The following is a 23049-nucleotide window of genomic DNA, read 5'->3' on the forward strand; positions in this document are numbered from 1 at the left end:
CCTACACAAGGTGGTATGCCCACACACTTGTCAGACGATCTCGCTAAATGCAAAGCGCTGAACAGCGACACATTGAGTCATTCCTCGCTACACGACAACCAGCTGTGGCGCCAGGCACCAACTGTGTTTACCCTTCACTCACCGTCATCTGGCTACCACCAGTCTCCCTCTCTCTTCTCTCTCTCTCTCTCTCTCTCTCTCTCTCTCTCTCTCTCTCTCTCTCTCTCTCTCTCTCTCTCTCTCTCTCTCTCTCTCTCTCTCTCTCTCTCTCTCTCTCTCTCTCTCTCTCTCTCTCTCCTCTCTCTCTCTCTCTCCCTCTCTCTCTCTCTCTCTCTCTCTCTCTCTCTCTCTCTCTCTCTCTCTCTCTCTCTCTCTCTCTCTCTCTCTCTCTCTCTCTCTCTGATGCACATAATGAAGCAGCAAGTGATGATCTGTTATTTTGGGTCAGCGCATCTAACTTTTTAATGCAAATTGCATTATTATTAGTTAATCATTTGTTATTAGTTAATAATTTATGAAAATAACTTTTAGGCAGCATTACTGTCCTTTGAGGTACACGATAAAGCTGGAGCCAGCCGTCTGGCAGAACTTTCATATGGTTGGCTGAATGAGTTCCCTGAGCATTTACGTGATCAGCAAACATGGTCCAAATCGTCAGTCTCGGAAGGAATTATCGCTGATAGAGTGATTTTATTAGGATGGTTCAGCTGTTGATGGCTGAGCGCCTTGAGTTGTGGTTGCCAACTACTCGTTGTCCACGAAGTTGGGCCTGGCTGGACCTTGAGAACATTGGCTTTATACATAATGGTAAAGTCATTTGTCCACTCAACCAGAATTGTATACAATCTATACTAATATAGGAAAGCGATGCTTTCACACGATGGAAAGTGGATTTGAGCATCATGTACGATTTTTCAAAGTCTGCTAGCTGTTCCTGTCAAGAAGTACCATGGGGCTGTAAGACTATAGGCTTCCTTGCCTGCTTGGTAAAGCACGTGGCATTTCATTGTCTCTGAGGAGTCAAACTTCATTCTTAAGATGTTAACTTCATCACTGAGCGCTGAATATATGTTAAATATATATGGGAGACACATATATCATCTATATGTTTCTCTCAGTTTTCATATTATGCTGTTTAGTTATTATGCTGTTTAGTTATCATCATTGTTTTTCTCAGCAACGAATGTAACCAACTTTGGTCTACCCGAGGTAGATATTGCCGTGAGTAGTTAATGATTCTTTTAACAGTTGGTATTTACTCTTCTTTCGTACATGATGGTTGGAACGCTGTCATCACATTGAGCCTGAGTGTCCCCTTGATGAAGGTAGTCCCTATTAACCTTTAAGATGGAACCAAGCGCTCACATATCAAAGCATAAATCATTGATAATAGTCAAAGGTGGCGTACGTGGTACAGGGCGCCTGCAATGCGACAACACAGGTGATCTTGCAGTTATCCAATGACTGATGCAAGTTCAAAATGCATGTTGCAAAAGTTCAACAAAAGATAAGCAGCTGAACGGCCTGTCCTAAACCCATGTTATCAAGCACACAGCACACGGTGATGGTGGTAAAGTTCTGTCGTTAGTGGTGTGCTTCTTGTCGCAAGATATCTGGCAGTAACGGAGGGCAGGGACACTCATCTGTGGGTCTCTACCGCTGAATTGTTATTCCTTGTGTGGACTGGAGCTACATCATGCTTCCCTCCAGGGAAAGAATCGCTGCCTAGATCTAGGTTGCAGTCTAGACTATCTAGACCTTGATTCCTAGATGTAGGCAGCGGTCTAGACCATCTAGACTTGAATTCTTAGATGTAGGCAGCGGTGGTGGAATGGAAAGAAAGCTAATGGAAAAGCGAGGCCCGAACAACTGAAAAACATTCTCGGGATGAAGTCAAGCCCCATTGTTTTTCCGATGTCAAGTGATTTCAGAGGTAGTGGACTTGACGCTGTTTAATAATCACTACTGGCAAGTAGTGATTATTAAACAGCGATCAAGCCCATGGATCAAGCCCATGGATCAAGCCCATGGATCCAGCCGTGGTGGGAACTGTTGTGCACCAGAGACCTGTACCGCTACAGAGAAATGGTCGGCCGGTAAGTTTGCAATTTTTTGATTGCCAGAGGTAGGAGACTCTTTTTCTCGGTTTAGTGGTGGGATTGTTCCTATATGAAGACCTCTGCTGATATGCATATGTGGGAATGCATGAGCATCAGCAGCAACCACCAGAATCTGTTAACAGGAGCGATTAACCAATTTACATCTCCGCCAGACTTGTTTTTGACTTTGTAACACAGCCTCGATGCCCAGACCATGGCTGATCAGCAGGCTTGGTCACGTACTGTGATGACCAAACCACTCACCGACAGATGAGAAGACGACGACGTTTCGGTCAGTCCCAGACCGTTATCGATTGTCATTATATCTTCAGTCACGTTATTGTGCCTCGTCGTTGTCACACACTGTGATTGGTGAAGGCGCTGGCTTGCTTGATCACGTCTGCTAAGTTGTGCTCGTTAATACTTCATTCCGGTGTGTGGGAATAGCCAGAGGTAGTAAAGACAGCTTGGAGGTCCTAAGAACCTACACATATTCCTTCGAAGACTTTCACTTAATAAAGTTATCAGGAAGTTTTGTGGTCGAAAAGTGAATTGAATTCATTAAAGTGTTTCCCGCACAACAATCAGGAGCCCATGAGTGCCCATGAGTGCCCACAAGTGCCCACGTGTGCCCACGAGTGCTCGCGGGCTGTGTGTGAGGAAGCCAACGTTGGTAATGAAGCCCCTGATGTTAGCAGTGATTATGCTAATGGGTCGCATCCTCTCCCAATGTATCTGATTTTCTGTCTGTCTGTTTGATGTTGTCTCACACTGTCCGTCTCTCTGTCTGTCTGATGTTGTCTCACACTGTCCGTCTCTCTCTGTCTGTCTGATGTTGTCTCACACTGTCCGTCTCTCTTTCTGTCTGATGTTGTCTGACACTGTCCGTCTCTCTGTCTGTTTGATAATGGCTGTTCTGACCTATCTTTCTGACATTGTCTGTCTGTCAGTCTTTGTTTACTCTCTCTCTCTCTCTCTCTCTCTCTCTCTCTCTCTCTCTCTCTCTCTCTCTCTCTCTCTCTCTCTCTCTCTCTCTCTCTCTCTCTCTCTCTCTCTCTCTCTCTCTCTCTCTCTCTCTCTCTGTCTCTCTGTCTCTCTGTCTCTGTCTCTGTCTCTGTCTCTCTCTCTCTCTCTCTCTCTCTCTCTCTCTCTCTCTCTCTCTCTCTCTCTCTCTCTCTCTCTCTCTCTCTCTCTCTCTCTCTCTCTCTCTCTCTCTCTCTCTCTCTCTCTGTCTCTCTCTCTCTCTCTCTCTCTCTCTCTCTCTCTCTCTCTCTCTCTCTCTCTCTCTCTCTCTCTCTCTCTCTGTCTCTCTCTGTCTCTCTCTCTCTCTCTCTCTCTCTCTCTCTCTCTCTCTCTCTCTCTCTCTCTCTCTCTCTCTCTCTCTCTCTCTCTCTCTCTCTCTCTCTCTCTCTCTCTCTCTCTCTCTCTCTCTCTCTCTCTCTCTCTCTCTCTCTCTCTCTCTCTCTCTCTCTCTCTCTCTCTCTCTCTCTCCCTCTCTCTCTCTCTCTCTCTCTCTCTCTCTCTCTCTCTCTCTCTCTCTCTCTCTCTCTCTCTCTCTCTCTCTCTCTCTCTCTCTCTCTCTCTCTCTCTCTCTCTCTCTCTCTCTCTCTCTCTCTCTCTCTATTCCTATCTCTCTCTTGAATTATGCTATAAACGACAGTGGCGTCAACTAATCATCATCAAGGATGTTAATCAGAAGATGGCTAGGTCATCTCTGGTGAGTCTGTCACTGTTCCATTGCTCGCCACTTCATCAGGGAGGGGATCCGTTCCATCCTCGGGTAATATATTCATCCCTTAATGAATTCATGATTCACCTGTTTACTGGACCGGCAATTTAATATCGCTGCCGCTGTTGATGAAGAATCTCAAAGGTCTTGTTAATTGATGTTAATTTTAAAATGTTAAAATGTTAAATTTTTAAAATGTTTAAAATGTTAAAATGTTAAATTTTGAAAATGTTTAAAATGTTTAAATGTTAATTTTAAACGATTCTTCGCGGCGGGGGATCGTATTCCAGGGACCGTAGGATTAAGGACTTGCCTGAAACGCTACGCGTACTAGTGGCTGTACAAGAATGTAACAACTCTTGTATATATCTCAAAAAAAAAAAAAAAAAAAAAAAAAAAAAAAAAAAAAAAAATTATATCTTCTCGTTATACGTGTGATTCTTAATTATTATAGATTTGTGCAAATTGATATTAGTCTGTTTAATAACACATGAACTTATGTTATAGTAAATATCGTGGCATATTTAATTTGTTAATTGTTACTTAAATTGCAAGTAGTCATTGTCTCTTACAAATCGTTTTAGGATATTTATTAAAATTAAAATATATTTTTATTATATAACTTTCACAATATATTAGGTCAGCCTTTAATGTTATAACAGCGAAGCTCTTAACAGCGTGAACTCTTACTCTCTGGCCGCAGGTCCGGACTTCTGGGGGCTAATCAACCCTAACTGGAACATGTGCGAGAGAGGTCGCCGCCAGTCACCCATCAACATAGAGCCTGATAAACTTGTCTATGACCCCCACCTCCGCCACATACACATCGACAAGCATAAGGTCAGTTGGTCCACCTGTTGTCTGCCTAGCCGAGGGAGGCTTGGGGGGGGGGGGCAGGACTCCATGTTGGGTCGCTGCTGGGAGGGAGGGGGCTGTGGACAGCAGGGAGGGGGCTGTGGCCAGCAGGGAGGGGGCTGTGGACAGATGGGAGGGGGCTGTGGACAGCAGGGAGGGGGCTGTGGACAGCAGGGAGGGGGCTGTGGACAGCTGGGAGGGGGCTGTGGACAGATGGGAGGGGGCTGTGGCCAGCAGGGAGGGGGCTGTGGACAGCTGGGAGGGGGCTGTGGACAGATGGGAGGGGGCTGTGGCCAGCAGGGAGGGGGCTGTGGACAGCTGGGAGGGGGCTGTGGACAGCAGGGAGGGGGCTGTGGACAGATGGGAGGGGGCTGTGGCCAGCAGGGAGGGGGCTGTGGACAGCTGGGAGGGGGCTGTGGACAGATGGGAGGGGGCTGTGGCCAGCAGGGAGGGGGCTGTGGACAGCTGGGAGGGGGCTGTGGACAGCAGGGAGGGGGCTGTGGCCAGCAGGGAGGGGGCTGTGGACAGCTGGGAGGGGGCTGTGGACAGCAGGGAGGGGGCTGTGGACAGCTGGGAGGGGGCTGTGGACAGCAGGGAGAGGGCTGTGGACAGCAGGGAGGGGGCTGTGGACAGCAGGGAGGGGGCTGTGGACAGCAGGGAGGGGGCTGTGGACAGCAGGGAGGGGGCTGTGGCCAGCAGGGAGGGGGCTGTGGACAGCAGGGAGGGGGCTGTGGCCAGCAGGGAGGGGGCTGTGGACAGCTGGGAGGGGGCTGTGGACAGCAGGGAGGGGGCTGTGGACAGCAGGGAGGGGGCTGTGGACAGCAGGGAGGGGGCTGTGGACAGCAGGGAGAGGGCTGTGGACAGCAGGGAGGGGGCTGTGGACAGATGGGAAGGGGCTGTGGACTCCTGGGAAGGGGGAAGGTTCAACTGGGAGGGGCGGCAGGTGGGGGGGGGGGGGAGGGTTGTGGACATCAATTCAGCATCTTCATGGAGTTTTCATATATAATTATAATCTTCAACTAGTTGACTTAATGAAGGTCACACTTGAGTGGCACTTAGTTAAGCATTGCTGAGCGCCTGCAAGCCAGTGAGTCCGCAGCTTCAAGTTGCTGTTCAAGTTAACGTTGTATTCTGTGTACTGTGATACAAAAAAAATACATTAAGGTACACATAAGATTATACAGCTTAAAATACAGCAATTATCATAGTCCCATTTTCGAATACTTTTTCTGTAGCAGAAATTCTGGTCATGGAAAAGATAGCCAAAAATTTTAACTAATGTTCAAATGCTCGTTCGTTGTATGGTAATGTAATGGCTAAAATTGTTAATGCCCTGAAACGTAATGGTGTTCTCCATACGCGGTAATGGGCACTCTGGGTACTGCAGTCTGATTGGGTCATACAAGGAACTAAGAAATTTCCGTAAATATTCTTACGGGCATATATGCCTAACACTGAATACTTCAGACCATATTGTGGGTACATATCTGTTCCAGAGAGGCAGCTATGATAACTATCCTGATGGGCAACTATGATAACTATCCTGATTGGCAGCTATCATAACTATCCTGATGGGTAGCGATGACAGGCTTCCTGTTGGGCAGCTATCATAACTATCCTGATGGTCAGCTATGATAGGCTTCCTGTTGGGCAGCTATCATAACTATCCTGATGGGCAGCTATGATAGGCTTCCTGTTGGGCAGCTATCATAACTATCCTGATGGGTAGCGATGACAGGCTTCCTGTTGGGCAGCTATCATAACTATCCTGATGGTCAGCTATGATAGGCTTCCTGTTGGGCAGCTATCATAACTATCCTGATGGGCAGCTATGATAGGCTTCCTGTTGGGCAGCTATCATAACTATCCTGATGGTCAGCTATGATAGGCTTCCTGTTGGGCAGCTATCATAACTATCCTGATGGGCAGCTATGATAGGCTTCCTGTTGGGCAGCTATCATAACTATCCTGATGGGCAGCTATGATAGGCTTCCTGTTGGGCAGCTATCATAACTATCCTGATGGGCAGCTATGATAGGCTTCCTGTTGGGCAGCTATCATAACTATCCTGATGGGCAGGTATCATAACTATCCTGATGGGCAACTATGATAACTATCCTGTTGGGCAGCTATGACAGGCTTCCTGTTGGGCAGCTATCATAACTATCCTGATGGGCAGGTATCATAACTATCCTGATGGGCAGCTATGATAACTATCCTGTTGGGCAGCTATGACAGGCTTCCTGTTGGGCAGCTATCATAACTATCCTGATGGGCAGCATTGACAGGCTTCCTGTTAGGCAGCTATCATAACTATCCTGATGGGCAGCTATGACAGGCTTCCTGTTGGGCAGGTATCATAACTATCCTGATAGTCAGCTATGACAGGCTTCTTGTTGGGCAGCTATCATAACTATCCTTATGGGCAACTATGATAACTATCCTGATTGGCAGCTTTCATAACTATCCTGATGGGTAGCGATGACAGGCTTCTTGTTGGGCAGCTATCATAACTATCCTGATGGGCAGCTATCATAACTATCCTGTTGGGCAGCTATGACAGGCTTCCTGTTGGGCAGCTATGATAATTCGGCGCTTGAGGAAGATACGATATAACATCACCCCCAGGACGGGAGTACTCTGTAAAATATGTGTATAGGTACACATGGTTGTTGTGTAGGTTATACTTCAGTATGTGTATAGGTACACATGATTGTTGTGTAGGTTATACTTCAGTATGTGTATAGGTACACATGGTTGCTGTGTAGGTTATACTTCAGTATGTGTATAGGTACACATGGTTGCTGTGTAGGTTATACTTCAGTATGTGTATAGGTACACATGATTGTTGTGTAGGTTATACTTCAGTATGTGTATAGGTACACATGGTTGCTGTGTAGGTTATACTTCAGTATGTGTATAGGTACACATGGTTGCTGTGTAGGTTATACTTCAGTATGTGTATAGGTACACATGATTGTTGTGTAGGTTATACTTCAGTATGTGTATAGGTACACATGATTGTTGTGTAGGTTATGCTTCAGTATGTGTATAGGTACACATGATTGTTGTGTAGGTTATGCTTCAGTATGTGTATAGGTACACATGATTGTTGTGTAGGTTATGCTTCAGTATGTGTGTCAGTACACATAGCTTCTATGTAGGTTATCCTTCAGTATAACAAGTACACTTACACGAAGCATATTTCCAAAATTATTTGATTTGTCATTTATAATGTTTGTTGTAGTGGATACCTCTACCAGTTTACTGTGTAGGCCAGGGATGGTGATAACCTTTTCCAGTGGTGGTGTGTATACTTTTACCAGTGGTGGTGTATACTTTGACCAGTGGTGGTGGTGTATACTTTTACCAGTGGTGGTGTATACTTTGACCAGTGGTGGTGGTGTATACTTTTACCAGTGGTGGTGTATACTTTTACCAGTGGTGGTGTATACTTTTACCAGTGGTGGTGTATACTTTGACCAGTGGTGGTGGTGTATACTTTTACCAGTGGTGGTGTATACTTTTACCAGTGGTGGTGTATACTTTGACCAGTGGTGGTGGTGTATACTTTTACCAGTGGTGGTGTATACTTTGACCAGTGGTGGTGGTGTATACTTTTACCAGTGGTGGTGTATACTTTTACCAGTGGTGGTGTATACTTTTACCAGTGGTGGTGTATAATTTGACCAGTGGTGGTGGTGTATACTTTTACCAGTGGTGGTGAATACTTTACCAATGGTGATGTATACCTTTACCAGTGGTGTTGGTGTATACTTTTACCAGTGGTGGTGTATACTTTTACCAGTGGTGGTGTATACTTTGAACAGTGGTGGTGGTGTATACTTTTACCAGTGGTGGTGTATACTTTGACCAGTGGTGGTGGTGTATACTTTTACCAGTGGTGGTGGTGTATACTTTTCCCAGTGGTGATGTATACTTTTACCAGTGGTGGTGTATACGCACCTTTATCAGCAGTAGTGGATACATGCTTCTAGGTTTTGGGGTGAGTACAACCAGTGTTGATGAGTACAACCAGTGTTGATGAATACACAAAGTGATGGTCAGTACATCCAGAGATGGCGAATACATCTCGTGTTGGCGAGTGCAGTGATAATGAGTTTACCCAGTGGTGGAGGGTACAACCAGTGGTGGAGGATACAACCAGTGGTGGAGGGTACAACCAGTGGTGTAGGATACAACCAGTGGTGGAGGGTACAACCAGTGGTGGAGGGTACAACCAGTGGTGGTGGATACAACCAGTGGTGGAGGGTACAACCAGTGGTGGAGGATACAACCAGTGGTGGAGGGTACAACCAGTGGTGGAGGATACAACCAGTGGTGGAGGATACAACCAGTGGTGGAGGATACAACCAGTGGTGGAGGATACAACCAGTGGTGGAGGATACAACCAGTGGTGGAGGATACAACCAGTGGTGTAGGATACAACCAGTGGTGGAGGATACAACCAGTGGTGGAGGGTACAACCAGTGGTGGAGGATACAACCAGTGGTGGAGGGTACAACCAGTGGTGTAGGATACAACCAGTGGTGTAGGATACAACCAGTGGTGGAGGGTACAACCAGTGGTGGAGGATACAACCAGTGGTGGAGGATACAACCAGTGGTGTAGGATACAACCAGTGGTGGAGGGTACAACCAGTGGTGGAGGATACAACCAGTGGTGGAGGGTACAACCAGTGGTGGAGGGTACAACCAGTGGTGGAGGATACAACCAGTGGTGGAGGATACAACCAGTGGTGGAGGATACAACCAGGGGTGGAGGGTACAACCAGTGGTGGAGGATACAACCAGTGGTGGAGGGTACAACCAGTGGTGGGTACAACCAGTGGTGGAGGATACAACCAGTGGTGGAGGATACAACCAGGGGTGGAGGATACAACCAGTGGTGGAGGATACAACCAGTGGTGGAGGATACAACCAGGGGTGGAGGATACAACCAGTGGTGTAGGATACAACCAGTGGTGGAGGATGCAACCAGTGGTGGAGGGTACAACCAGTGGTGGAGGATACAACCAGTGGTGGAGGGTACAACCAGTGGTGTAGGATACAACCAGTGGTGTAGGATACAACCAGTGGTGGAGGGTACAACCAGTGGTGTAGGATACAACCAGTGGTGGAGGATACAACCAGTGGTGTAGGATACAACCAGTGGTGGAGGGTACAACCAGTGGTGGAGGATACAACCAGTGGTGGAGGGTACAACCAGTGGTGGAGGGTACAACCAGTGGTGGAGGATACAACCAGTGGTGGAGGATACAACCAGTGGTGGAGGATACAACCAGGGGTGGAGGGTACAGCCAGTGGTGGAGGATACAACCAGTGGTGGAGGGTACAACCAGTGGTGGGTACAACCAGTGGTGGAGGATACAACCAGTGGTGGAGGATACAACCAGGGGTGGAGGATACAACCAGTGGTGGAGGATACAACCAGTGGTGGAGGATACAACCAGGGGTGGAGGATACAACCAGTGGTGGAGGATACAACCAGTGGTGGAGGATACAACCAGGGGTGGAGGATACAACCAGTGGTGGAGGATACAACCAGGGGTGGAGGATACAACCAGTGGTGGAGGATACAACCAGTGGTGGAGGATACAACCAGGGGTGGAGGATACAACCAGTGGTGGAGGATACAACCAGGGGTGGAGGATACAACCAGTGGTGGAGGATACAACCAGTGGTGGAGGATACAACCAGGGGTGGAGGATACAACCAGTGGTGGAGGATACAACCAGTGGTGGAGGATACAACCAGGGGTGGAGGATACAACCAGTGGTGGAGGATACAACCAGTGGTGGAGGATACAACCAGTGGTGTAGGATACAACCAGTGGTGGAGGGTACAACCAGTGGTGGAGGGTACAACCAGTGGTGGAGGATACAACCAGTGGTGGAGGATACAACCAGTGGTGGAGGATACAACCAGTGGTGGAGGATACAACCAGTGGTGGAGGATACAACCAGTGGTGGAGGATACAACCAGTGGTGGAGGATACAACCAGTGGTGGAGGATACAACCAGTGGTGGAGGGTACAACCAGTGGTGGAGGGTACAACCAGTGGTGGAGGATACAACCAATGGTGGAGGATACAACCAGTGGTGGAGGATACAACCAGTGGTGGAGGATACAACCAGTGGTGGAGGATACAACCAGTGGTGGAAGATACAACCAGTGGTGGAGGATACAACCAGGGGTTATATCCACTCTTCCATCGTTCAAAAACAAGTAAGAATCAAACACACAATTCGTGGACCAATATATTATATAGAGAGATTATTGGGTGTCAACACCGGACTGGTCGAGTGAAACTCGCTGTTCTTGGGGGCGACGGGAACAGTGCCGCTACCCGCCAAACACACACAGAAACTACGACGTTGGTACAACGTTCGTACAAGTTTTAACACCTCCTAACCAGTTATAACAAACAATATAGCAAGTTGTAACAACGTTCTAATACGTCATAAACTCGTTAAGCCAAGATGTAACAACTTTATTACAAGTTGTAACAAGCGGAAAATAGAGACAGTTTCGGTTTGTGTTTCCAGGGTAGTTACCTTAAGACTGTACAATGCCCGGATGTTGTAAGGTTATAACCCTTGATAATTTCTAAATTACATCGATCAAACAGTACACACTTATGATTTTAATGCGATTGGAATTGAAGTGATTTAAATTATGATTTCAAGTTCTGAGATACAGTCCGAGACAGAGCGGAATCCAAGCGAGGTGGAAACACCGTTGCAACACATCAACACACACACACACACACACACACACACACACACACACACACACACACACACACACACACACACACACACACACAAACACACACACACACACACACACACACACACACACACACACTCCAGGAAAATATCAAGGAAAGAGATGCCCTGGAAACACAAACAGAAACTATCTCTATTTTCCACTTGTTACAACTTGTAATAAAGTTGTTACATCTTGGCTTAACGTGTTTATGACGTATTAGAACGTTGTTACAACTTGCTATATTGGTTGTTATAACTGGTTAGGAGGTGTTAAAACTTGTACGAACGTTGTACCAACGTCGAAGTTCCGGTGTGTGTTTGGCGGGTGGTGATCGTCTGTAGATATTTTCAACCGTGGGCAAAATGCCTAACCCTCACTTACCTGCATTACAGCTTCGTCCGTCCGGAGTCAACTGCAGGAATAAACTACAATTACCTATAAGACAGATGTTAGCTAGGCACGAACACAGCAATTTTGATTCTGGGGTCTTAAATAATAGCAATTATGGAACTGGTTTAGGCAGCAAGGCGGCGCCCATGAGATATGGCAGAAAAGTGGTTACCAAGACATGTGGCATCAGCGTGGCTACACATATATGGAATATATGGCAACTGGGTAGCGATCTTAAAAATTTTGCAAAAGTGTCGAGCCTAGATATATGTCACCTCGGGAGAGTCTACCACCAGGAGAACTATGGTCCCACCTAGAGCACTAACAACCAGTGTCTACCACCAGCACGACTGTGAATCAGTGCTACACCGACGACTTTGTAGAACAAGGCGTAAGATGTACCGGAAGTGAGTCTAATATAGTTAATCAATCTTTTGTATATATAGCAGTGAAGCGCGTCAATGACTAGGTCAGTACGACTCATACCGAACTTGTAGGCCTATACCTTGCCACTGAATTGGTAAAAGACAAAGGCACCTTAACCTTATGACATAATAACGTTAGCGATGAAATGTTACGACTTTCATCCCTTCCACTCTACACCTTTCACACCCTCTCTACGACCTCTCACTCCCTCACTACGACCTCTCACTCCCTCCCTACGACCTTTCATACCTTCCCTACGACCTCTCACTCCCTCCCTACGACCTCTCACTCCCTCCCTACGACCTTTCACACCTTCCCTACGGCCTCTCACTCCCTCTGTACGGCGTTTCGCACCCTCTCTACGACCGCTCACTCCCTCTCTCCTCTCTCTCCCTTCCTCCCAGGAGTGGAGTTATATACCGTGGCTCGCCGAGTGCACCGCTGGCGTTGAACGCACATAGTAGTAACACCCACAATATGGTCAGTGATATTCGAATGTTTTAGCTGCAACCTAAAATGGATTTGAAATTAAATTCCTTTGGATATCATCACATGTTGGCATCTCAAAGCATGATACTGTTGATATGCTTGAAAAGACAGTCTGTAGTAGTCCAGTATTAGAAATTAACATGGGTGTTTCATTAGAAGGAACAATACCTAAACGAATATCTGTGGAAAATCATACTGCTCTTAGAAATTCACAGAGTCGTGAAAGCTGTAGCATTAATGAATACAGTGAAGGGAAATTTCTTCGTAGAACTAAGAGAGCAAGAACTCGGTAATGTCATATTAAATTGCCATAATACGCCTGGGTTTCAAGAGAAAACATACATTCCCTTGAAAATTATTTTATAGAATGTCCCATATTGACTGACTTTAACCCCCTCCCCTGGGTTGACATGTGCTCAACTGTGCAAATATTATCTGAATACTTTCCGTTAGGTCTGGGACCGGGCCGAGGGAACGTTGAGCCCCAAAATCATCACAAGGTACTTGAAAGCTATAATGGAACAAGTGATGATAAACTGGACTTGTACCTACGATCGACTATGTAATGCATCAATTATGTAAAATATGTGTTTAACTAAAACTTGGGATTATAAAACCATCTTAATCACTATCAGTTGTTAAGTGTTTAATAACACACTAGATTCCATAACAGCTATTTTACCCTTTTAATGAAGAAGAGGCAAGTTTACATGTGCATGTGTATATTTATGTCGTACTTAATAGCCAGAACGCAGAGCTTGGCCTAGTATGCAAAGCCCTCTTTGCCTAACAGGCAGGCTGATTTTAGTGATTATAATTTATTTTTCTAATTGGTTTATTTGCATAAATATTTTTATATTCAGTTAAGAACATAAATTAGTGGCTTAGGTTAGGGTAGGTTAGGAATGATTCGTGTTAGAATCATTAATCTTACCCTTTCGTTCATATTCTGCAACATCTCTTTGCAAGAAAGACTGCTACCAAAATAGTTATATATATATATATATATATATATATATATATATATATATATATATATATATATATATATATATATATATATATATATATATATATATATATATATATATATATTATATATATACTAGCAGTACCCGGCCACACCAACCTTCCCTGTCCCCAGTCCTCCCCACCATTCCCCCCTCACCCGTCTCCTCGGCCTTCCCACCATGCCACACTCCCCAATTCCCTCGTCCCCACCATCCCAAACTCCCTCGTCCTACCCCACCATTACCCCCTTCCTTGTCCCCTCATCCTCCCCACCATCTCTCACTTCCGTCCCCTCGTCATCCCCAACATTCCCCACTTCCTCGTCCAATGCCTTCCCAAATGGTCTGATGTTCCCATCAGAAAATTTGGAACATCAAGTGATCTGATGTTCCCATCACTGAAATATAAGAAATACAGTTAAAAAATTAAATGAAAATATTAAAAAAAAATAAACTATACACACGAAATGAACGGTATGGTATGCGACACAGCTCAATTCCAACGCAATGCGCAAAATAATTAAAGCAAAATGAAAATAAATCAAAATCTATGAAAATTCAATTTATCAATGCACTCAGAAACATTGAAATGGAATTGTAAGATATTTAGTATAACATTTGTGTTGCTCTTACATGCAACAGATGGCGCTGTTTTTCAAGAAAAGCATAGTTTTACCTGTCACAGGTGTGGCATCTATACTTATACTTACAAAAGGAACAGTATGGTAAACAACACAGCTCAATTCCAACACAATGTCACATAAAATATTTCAGTAAAAAACATAATATATCGAAATCTATGAAGATGAAATTTATCAATGAAATCGAAAACATTGAAATGGAATTCGTGACATATTTAGTATAGCGTGCATGTTGCTATTATGTGCAACAGATGGCACTGATTTTCAAAAACAATTGTTTTTACCTGTCACAGGGGTGGCATCTATATACTATTCCCAACTATTCCTCACTCTCGCATCCCCTCGTCCTCCCCTCCATCTCACCACTCCACCATCCCCTCGTCCTCCCCACCATCTCCCACTACCTCGTCCCCTTGTCCTCCTTACCGTTCCCCCCTCCCCTGTCTCCTCTTCCTCCCCTCAATCCCCCACTCCTCTGTCCCCTTGTCCTCCCCTCCCCAATCTACATTCCCCCCATCCTCTCGTCCCCACCATCTCCAATTCCTCCATCCCCTCGTCCTCCCCACCATTACCCCCTCCCCTGTCCCCTCGTCCTCCCCATAATTCCTCCACTCCCATCCCCTCGTCTTCCCCATCATTCCCCACTCTCTCGTCCAATTCATTCCCAAATGATCTGATGTTCCCATCAATGAAACATAAGAAAAACAGTTAAATAACGAATTGAAAAACAATTAAAAAATAAAAAACTAAACTAAACAGAAGAAATGAACGACATGGTAAACAACACAGCTCAATTCCAACGCAGTGCCATACAAAATAATTTAATCAAAATGAGAAAAATATAGAAATCAATGAAAATTCAATTTATTAATGCAATCGGAAACACTGAAATGGAATCATAACATATATAGTTTAAGGTGTGTTGCGCTTATGTGCAACAGATGGCGCTGTTTTTCCTAAAAATGCTTGGTTGTACCTGTCACAGGTGTGGCATCTATACTAATACTCACGAAATGAACGGTATGGTAAACAACACAGTTCAATTCCAACGCAATGTCACACAAAATAATTAAATCAAAATTAAAATTAATCGAAATCTATGAAAATTTAATTCATCAATGCAATCGGAAACACTGAAATGGAATCTTAATATATTTAGTAGAGCTTCTGGTGCTCTTATGTGCAACAGATGGCGCTGTTTTTATAAAGAAGCACGTTCTTACCTATCACAGCTGTGGCATCTATATAGTAGATATATAAAAACACACACGTATTTAAATGCAATGTTGTGTCAAAATTTCAAAGCAGCCGGTGAAGAACTTTCGGAGATTACAGCGTGTGTTTCCCCCCAAAATGAGGTGATTTGATAAAGTACTATGCCCAAGATTACCATCAGACCGCCGGCGGGATGATGGGGAAATAGTCGCGGGTACCATCATCTTTTGTCCGGTCGTGATGGTCGAGCAGTTAAGGTCTCCTGTACACCAGTTGCATAGTGTTCCTGGCAGTAAGGGTTCGAGTCACTTCTGGGGTGTGGAGTTTTCAGTTTCACATATGGCTGGGGACTATTCAGGCTTGCTCGCATATATATATATATATATATATATATATATATATATATATATATATATATATATATATATATATATATATATATATATTTATATATATATATTTATATATATATATATATATATATATATATATATATATATATATATATATATATATATATATATATATATATATATATATATATATATAACTTTTTAGACACTCAACCCACCAGGGGACTCGAACACTGGCCAACAAGGTGGCAGTTGCATGCTGTATCCACTACGCTATACTTCAAAGCCATAAAAGAGGTAGGAATTCTGGGGTATTTAACCAACCAGAATTCCAATCCTCTCCCAGGCGATGAGATAGTGTGGGACCTCGGATGCTCTTTCATCGGTTCCTGTTATATGGGAAAACTCAGTGCCAAATGCTTAATGCACAGACTACCCTATTCCAGTAGCTGAAGTTTATAACTTTTTAGACACTCAACCCACCAGGGGACTCGAACACTGGCCAACAAGGTGGCAGTTGCATGCTGTATCCACTACGCTATACTTCAAAGCCATAAAAGAGGTAGGAATTCTGGGGTATTTAACCAACCAGAATTCCAATCCTCTCCCAGGCGATGAGATAGTGTGGGACCTCGGATGCTCTTTCATCGGTTCCTGTTATATGGGAAAACTCAGTGCCAAATGCTTAATGCACAGACTACCCTATTCCAGTAGCTGAAGTTTATAACTTTTTAGACACTCAACCCACCAGGGGACTCGAACACTGGCCAACAAGGTGGCAGTTGCATGCTGTATCCACTACGCTATACTTCAAAGCCATAAAAGAGGTAGGAATTCTGGGGTATTTAACCAACCAGAATTCCAATCCTCTCCCAGGCGATGAGATAGTGTGGGACCTCGGATGCTCTTTCATCGGTTCCTGTTATATGGGAAAACTCAGTGCCAAATGCTTAATGCACAGACTACCCTATTCCAGTAGCTGAAGTTTATAACTTTTTAGACACTCAACCCACCAGGGGACTCGAACACTGGCCAACAAGGTGGCAGTTGCATGCTGTATCCACTACGCTATACTTCAAAGCCATAAAAGAGGTAGGAATTCTGGGGTATTTAACCAACCAGAATTCCAATCCTCTCCCAGGCGATGAGATAGTGTGGGACCTCGGATGCTCTTTCATCGGTTCCTGTTATATGGGAAAACTCAGTGCCAAATGCTTAATGCACAGACTACCCTATTCCAGTAGCTGAAGTTTATAACTTTTTAGACACTCAACCCACCAGGGGACTCGAACACTGGCCAACAAGGTGGCAGTTGCATGCTGTATCCACTACGCTATACTTCAAAGCCATAAAAGAGGTAGGAATTCTGGGGTATTTAACCAACCAGAATTCCAATCCTCTCCCAGGCGATGAGATAGTGTGGGACCTCGGATGCTCTTTCATCGGTTCCTGTTATATGGGAAAACTCAGTGCCAAATGCTTAATGCACAGACTACCCTATTCCAGTAGCTGAAGTTTATAACTTTTTAGACACTCAACCCACCAGGGGACTCGAACACTGGCCAACAAGGTGGCAGTTGCATGCTGTATCCACTACGCTATACTTCAAAGCCATAAAAGAGGTAGGAATTCTGGGGTATTTAACCAACCAGAATTCCAATCCTCTCCCAGGCGATGAGATAGTGTGGGACCTCGGATGCTCTTTCATCGGTTCCTGTTATATGGGAAAACTCAGTGCCAAATGCTTAATGCACAGACTACCCTATTCCAGTAGCTGAAGTTTATAACTTTTTAGACACTCAACCCACCAGGGGACTCGAACACTGGCCAACAAGGTGGCAGTTGCATGCTGTATCCACTACGCTATACTTCAAAGCCATAAAAGAGGTAGGAATTCTGGGGTATTTAACCAACCAGAATTCCAATCCTCTCCCAGGCGATGAGATAGTGTGGGACCTCGGATGCTCTTTCATCGGTTCCTGTTATATGGGAAAACTCAGTGCCAAATGCTTAATGCACAGACTACCCTATTCCAGTAGCTGAAGTTTATAACTTTTTAGACACTCAACCCACCAGGGGACTCGAACACTGGCCAACAAGGTGGCAGTTGCATGCTGTATCCACTACGCTATACTTCAAAGCCATAAAAGAGGTAGGAATTCTGGGGTATTTAACCAACCAGAATTCCAATCCTCTCCCAGGCGATGAGATAGTGTGGGACCTCGGATGCTCTTTCATCGGTTCCTGTTATATGGGAAAACTCAGTGCCAAATGCTTAATGCACAGACTACCCTATTCCAGTAGCTGAAGTTTATAACTTTTTAGACACTCAACCCACCAGGGGACTCGAACACTGGCCAACAAGGTGGCAGTTGCATGCTGTATCCACTACGCTATACTTCAAAGCCATAAAAGAGGTAGGAATTCTGGGGTATTTAACCAACCAGAATTCCAATCCTCTCCCAGGCGATGAGATAGTGTGGGACCTCGGATGCTCTTTCATCGGTTCCTGTTATATGGGAAAACTCAGTGCCAAATGCTTAATGCACAGACTACCCTATTCCAGTAGCTGAAGTTTATAACTTTTTAGACACTCAACCCACCAGGGGACTCGAACACTGGCCAACAAGGTGGCAGTTGCATGCTGTATCCACTACGCTATACTTCAAAGCCATAAAAGAGGTAGGAATTCTGGGGTATTTAACCAACCAGAATTCCAATCCTCTCCCAGGCGATGAGATAGTGTGGGACCTCGGATGCTCTTTCATCGGTTCCTGTTATATGGGAAAACTCAGTGCCAAATGCTTAATGCACAGACTACCCTATTCCAGTAGCTGAAGTTTATAACTTTTTAGACACTCAACCCACCAGGGGACTCGAACACTGGCCAACAAGGTGGCAGTTGCATGCTGTATCCACTACGCTATACTTCAAAGCCATAAAAGAGGTAGGAATTCTGGGGTATTTAACCAACCAGAATTCCAATCCTCTCCCAGGCGATGAGATAGTGTGGGACCTCGGATGCTCTTTCATCGGTTCCTGTTATATGGGAAAACTCAGTGCCAAATGCTTAATGCACAGACTACCCTATTCCAGTAGCTGAAGTTTATAACTTTTTAGACACTCAACCCACCAGGGGACTCGAACACTGGCCAACAAGGTGGCAGTTGCATGCTGTATCCACTACGCTATACTTCAAAGCCATAAAAGAGGTAGGAATTCTGGGGTATTTAACCAACCAGAATTCCAATCCTCTCCCAGGCGATGAGATAGTGTGGGACCTCGGATGCTCTTTCATCGGTTCCTGTTATATGGGAAAACTCAGTGCCAAATGCTTAATGCACAGACTACCCTATTCCAGTAGCTGAAGTTTATAACTTTTTAGACACTCAACCCACCAGGGGACTCGAACACTGGCCAACAAGGTGGCAGTTGCATGCTGTATCCACTACGCTATACTTCAAAGCCATAAAAGAGGTAGGAATTCTGGGGTATTTAACCAACCAGAATTCCAATCCTCTCCCAGGCGATGAGATAGTGTGGGACCTCGGATGCTCTTTCATCGGTTCCTGTTATATGGGAAAACTCAGTGCCAAATGCTTAATGCACAGACTACCCTATTCCAGTAGCTGAAGTTTATAACTTTTTAGACACTCAACCCACCAGGGGACTCGAACACTGGCCAACAAGGTGGCAGTTGCATGCTGTATCCACTACGCTATACTTCAAAGCCATAAAAGAGGTAGGAATTCTGGGGTATTTAACCAACCAGAATTCCAATCCTCTCCCAGGCGATGAGATAGTGTGGGACCTCGGATGCTCTTTCATCGGTTCCTGTTATATGGGAAAACTCAGTGCCAAATGCTTAATGCACAGACTACCCTATTCCAGTAGCTGAAGTTTATAACTTTTTAGACACTCAACCCACCAGGGGACTCGAACACTGGCCAACAAGGTGGCAGTTGCATGCTGTATCCACTACGCTATACTTCAAAGCCATAAAAGAGGTAGGAATTCTGGGGTATTTAACCAACCAGAATTCCAATCCTCTCCCAGGCGATGAGATAGTGTGGGACCTCGGATGCTCTTTCATCGGTTCCTGTTATATGGGAAAACTCAGTGCCAAATGCTTAATGCACAGACTACCCTATTCCAGTAGCTGAAGTTTATAACTTTTTAGACACTCAACCCACCAGGGGACTCGAACACTGGCCAACAAGGTGGCAGTTGCATGCTGTATCCACTACGCTATACTTCAAAGCCATAAAAGAGGTAGGAATTCTGGGGTATTTAACCAACCAGAATTCCAATCCTCTCCCAGGCGATGAGATAGTGTGGGACCTCGGATGCTCTTTCATCGGTTCCTGTTATATGGGAAAACTCAGTGCCAAATGCTTAATGCACAGACTACCCTATTCCAGTAGCTGAAGTTTATAACTTTTTAGACACTCAACCCACCAGGGGACTCGAACACTGGCCAACAAGGTGGCAGTTGCATGCTGTATCCACTACGCTATACTTCAAAGCCATAAAAGAGGTAGGAATTCTGGGGTATTTAACCAACCAGAATTCCAATCCTCTCCCAGGCGATGAGATAGTGTGGGACCTCGGATGCTCTTTCATCGGTTCCTGTTATATGGGAAAACTCAGTGCCAAATGCTTAATGCACAGACTACCCTATTCCAGTAGCTGAAGTTTATAACTTTTTAGACACTCAACCCACCAGGGGACTCGAACACTGGCCAACAAGGTGGCAGTTGCATGCTGTATCCACTACGCTATACTTCAAAGCCATAAAAGAGGTAGGAATTCTGGGGTATTTAACCAACCAGAATTCCAATCCTCTCCCAGGCGATGAGATAGTGTGGGACCTCGGATGCTCTTTCATCGGTTCCTGTTATATGGGAAAACTCAGTGCCAAATGCTTAATGCACAGACTACCCTATTCCAGTAGCTGAAGTTTATAACTTTTTAGACACTCAACCCACCAGGGGACTCGAACACTGGCCAACAAGGTGGCAGTTGCATGCTGTATCCACTACGCTATACTTCAAAGCCATAAAAGAGGTAGGAATTCTGGGGTATTTAACCAACCAGAATTCCAATCCTCTCCCAGGCGATGAGATAGTGTGGGACCTCGGATGCTCTTTCATCGGTTCCTGTTATATGGGAAAACTCAGTGCCAAATGCTACCTCTTTTATGGCTTTGAAGTATAGCGTAGTGGATACAGCATGCAACTGCCACCTTGTTGGCCAGTGTTCGAGTCCCCTGGTGGGTTGAGTGTCTAAAAAGTTATAAACTTCAGCTACTGGAATAGGGTAGTCTGTGCATTAAGCATTTGGCACTGAGTTTTCCCATATAACAGGAACCGATGAAAGAGCATCCGAGGTCCCACACTATCTCATCGCCTGGGAGAGGATTGGAATTCTGGTTGGTTAAATACCCCAGAATTCCTACCTCTTTTATGGCTTTGAAGTATAGCGTAGTGGATACAGCATGCAACTGCCACCTTGTTGGCCAGTGTTCGAGTCCCCTGGTGGGTTGAGTGTCTAAAAAGTTATAAACTTCAGCTACTGGAATAGGGTAGTCTGTGCATTAAGCATTTGGCACTGAGTTTTCCCATATAACAGGAACCGATGAAAGAGCATCCGAGGTCCCACACTATCTCATCGCCTGGGAGAGGATTGGAATTCTGGTTGGTTAAATACCCCAGAATTCCTACCTCTTTTATGGCTTTGAAGTATAGCGTAGTGGATACAGCATGCAACTGCCACCTTGTTGGCCAGTGTTCGAGTCCCCTGGTGGGTTGAGTGTCTAAAAAGTTATAAACTTCAGCTACTGGAATAGGGTAGTCAGTGCATTAAGCATTTGGCACTGAGTTTTCCCATATAACAGGAACCGATGAAAGAGCATCCGAGGTCCCACACTATCTCATCGCCTGGGAGAGGATTGGAATTCTGGTTGGTTAAATACCCCAGAATTCCTACCTCTTTTATGGCTTTGAAGTATAGCGTAGTGGATACAGCATGCAACTGCCACCTTGTTGGCCAGTGTTCGAGTCCCCTGGTGGGTTGAGTGTCTAAAAAGTTATAAACTTCAGCTACTGGAATAGGGTAGTCTGTGCATTAAGCATTTGGCACTGAGTTTTCCCATATAACAGGAACCGATGAAAGAGCATCCGAGGTCCCACACTATCTCATCGCCTGGGAGAGGATTGGAATTCTGGTTGGTTAAATACCCCAGAATTCCTACCTCTTTTATGGCTTTGAAGTATAGCGTAGTGGATACAGCATGCAACTGCCACCTTGTTGGCCAGTGTTCGAGTCCCCTGGTGGGTTGAGTGTCTAAAAAGTTATAAACTTCAGCTACTGGAATAGGGTAGTCTGTGCATTAAGCATTTGGCACTGAGTTTTCCCATATAACAGGAACCGATGAAAGAGCATCCGAGGTCCCACACTATCTCATCGCCTGGGAGAGGATTGGAATTCTGGTTGGTTAAATACCCCAGAATTCCTACCTCTTTTATGGCTTTGAAGTATAGCGTAGTGGATACAGCATGCAACTGCCACCTTGTTGGCCAGTGTTCGAGTCCCCTGGTGGGTTGAGTGTCTAAAAAGTTATAAACTTCAGCTACTGGAATAGGGTAGTCTGTGCATTAAGCATTTGGCACTGAGTTTTCCCATATAACAGGAACCGATGAAAGAGCATCCGAGGTCCCACACTATCTCATCGCCTGGGAGAGGATTGGAATTCTGGTTGGTTAAATACCCCAGAATTCCTACCTCTTTTATGGCTTTGAAGTATAGCGTAGTGGATACAGCATGCAACTGCCACCTTGTTGGCCAGTGTTCGAGTCCCCTGGTGGGTTGAGTGTCTAAAAAGTTATAAACTTCAGCTACTGGAATAGGGTAGTCTGTGCATTAAGCATTTGGCACTGAGTTTTCCCATATAACAGGAACCGATGAAAGAGCATCCGAGGTCCCACACTATCTCATCGCCTGGGAGAGGATTGGAATTCTGGTTGGTTAAATACCCCAGAATTCCTAC

At 45.1% G+C, this 23049-nt stretch overlaps 1 protein-coding gene across 1 annotated transcript in view; it reads left to right on the forward strand.

The window, feature by feature from the left end:
- The first annotated feature begins 4444 nt into the window (after window positions 1–4444).
- Window positions 4445–23049, forward strand: part of LOC123753543 (carbonic anhydrase-related protein 10-like) — a 279994-nt gene continuing 261389 nt past the window's right edge. The window contains exon 1 of the mRNA XM_069331362.1: window positions 4445–4668. Within this exon, the coding sequence (XP_069187463.1) occupies window positions 4570–4668 (99 nt within the window). The 5' untranslated portion in view covers window positions 4445–4569. The remainder of the gene's footprint in view (window positions 4669–23049) is intronic.

This window comes from Procambarus clarkii, chromosome 25 (genome assembly GCF_040958095.1).
Source record: "Procambarus clarkii isolate CNS0578487 chromosome 25, FALCON_Pclarkii_2.0, whole genome shotgun sequence".
In the NCBI taxonomy this organism is placed as follows: domain Eukaryota; kingdom Metazoa; phylum Arthropoda; class Malacostraca; order Decapoda; family Cambaridae; genus Procambarus; species Procambarus clarkii.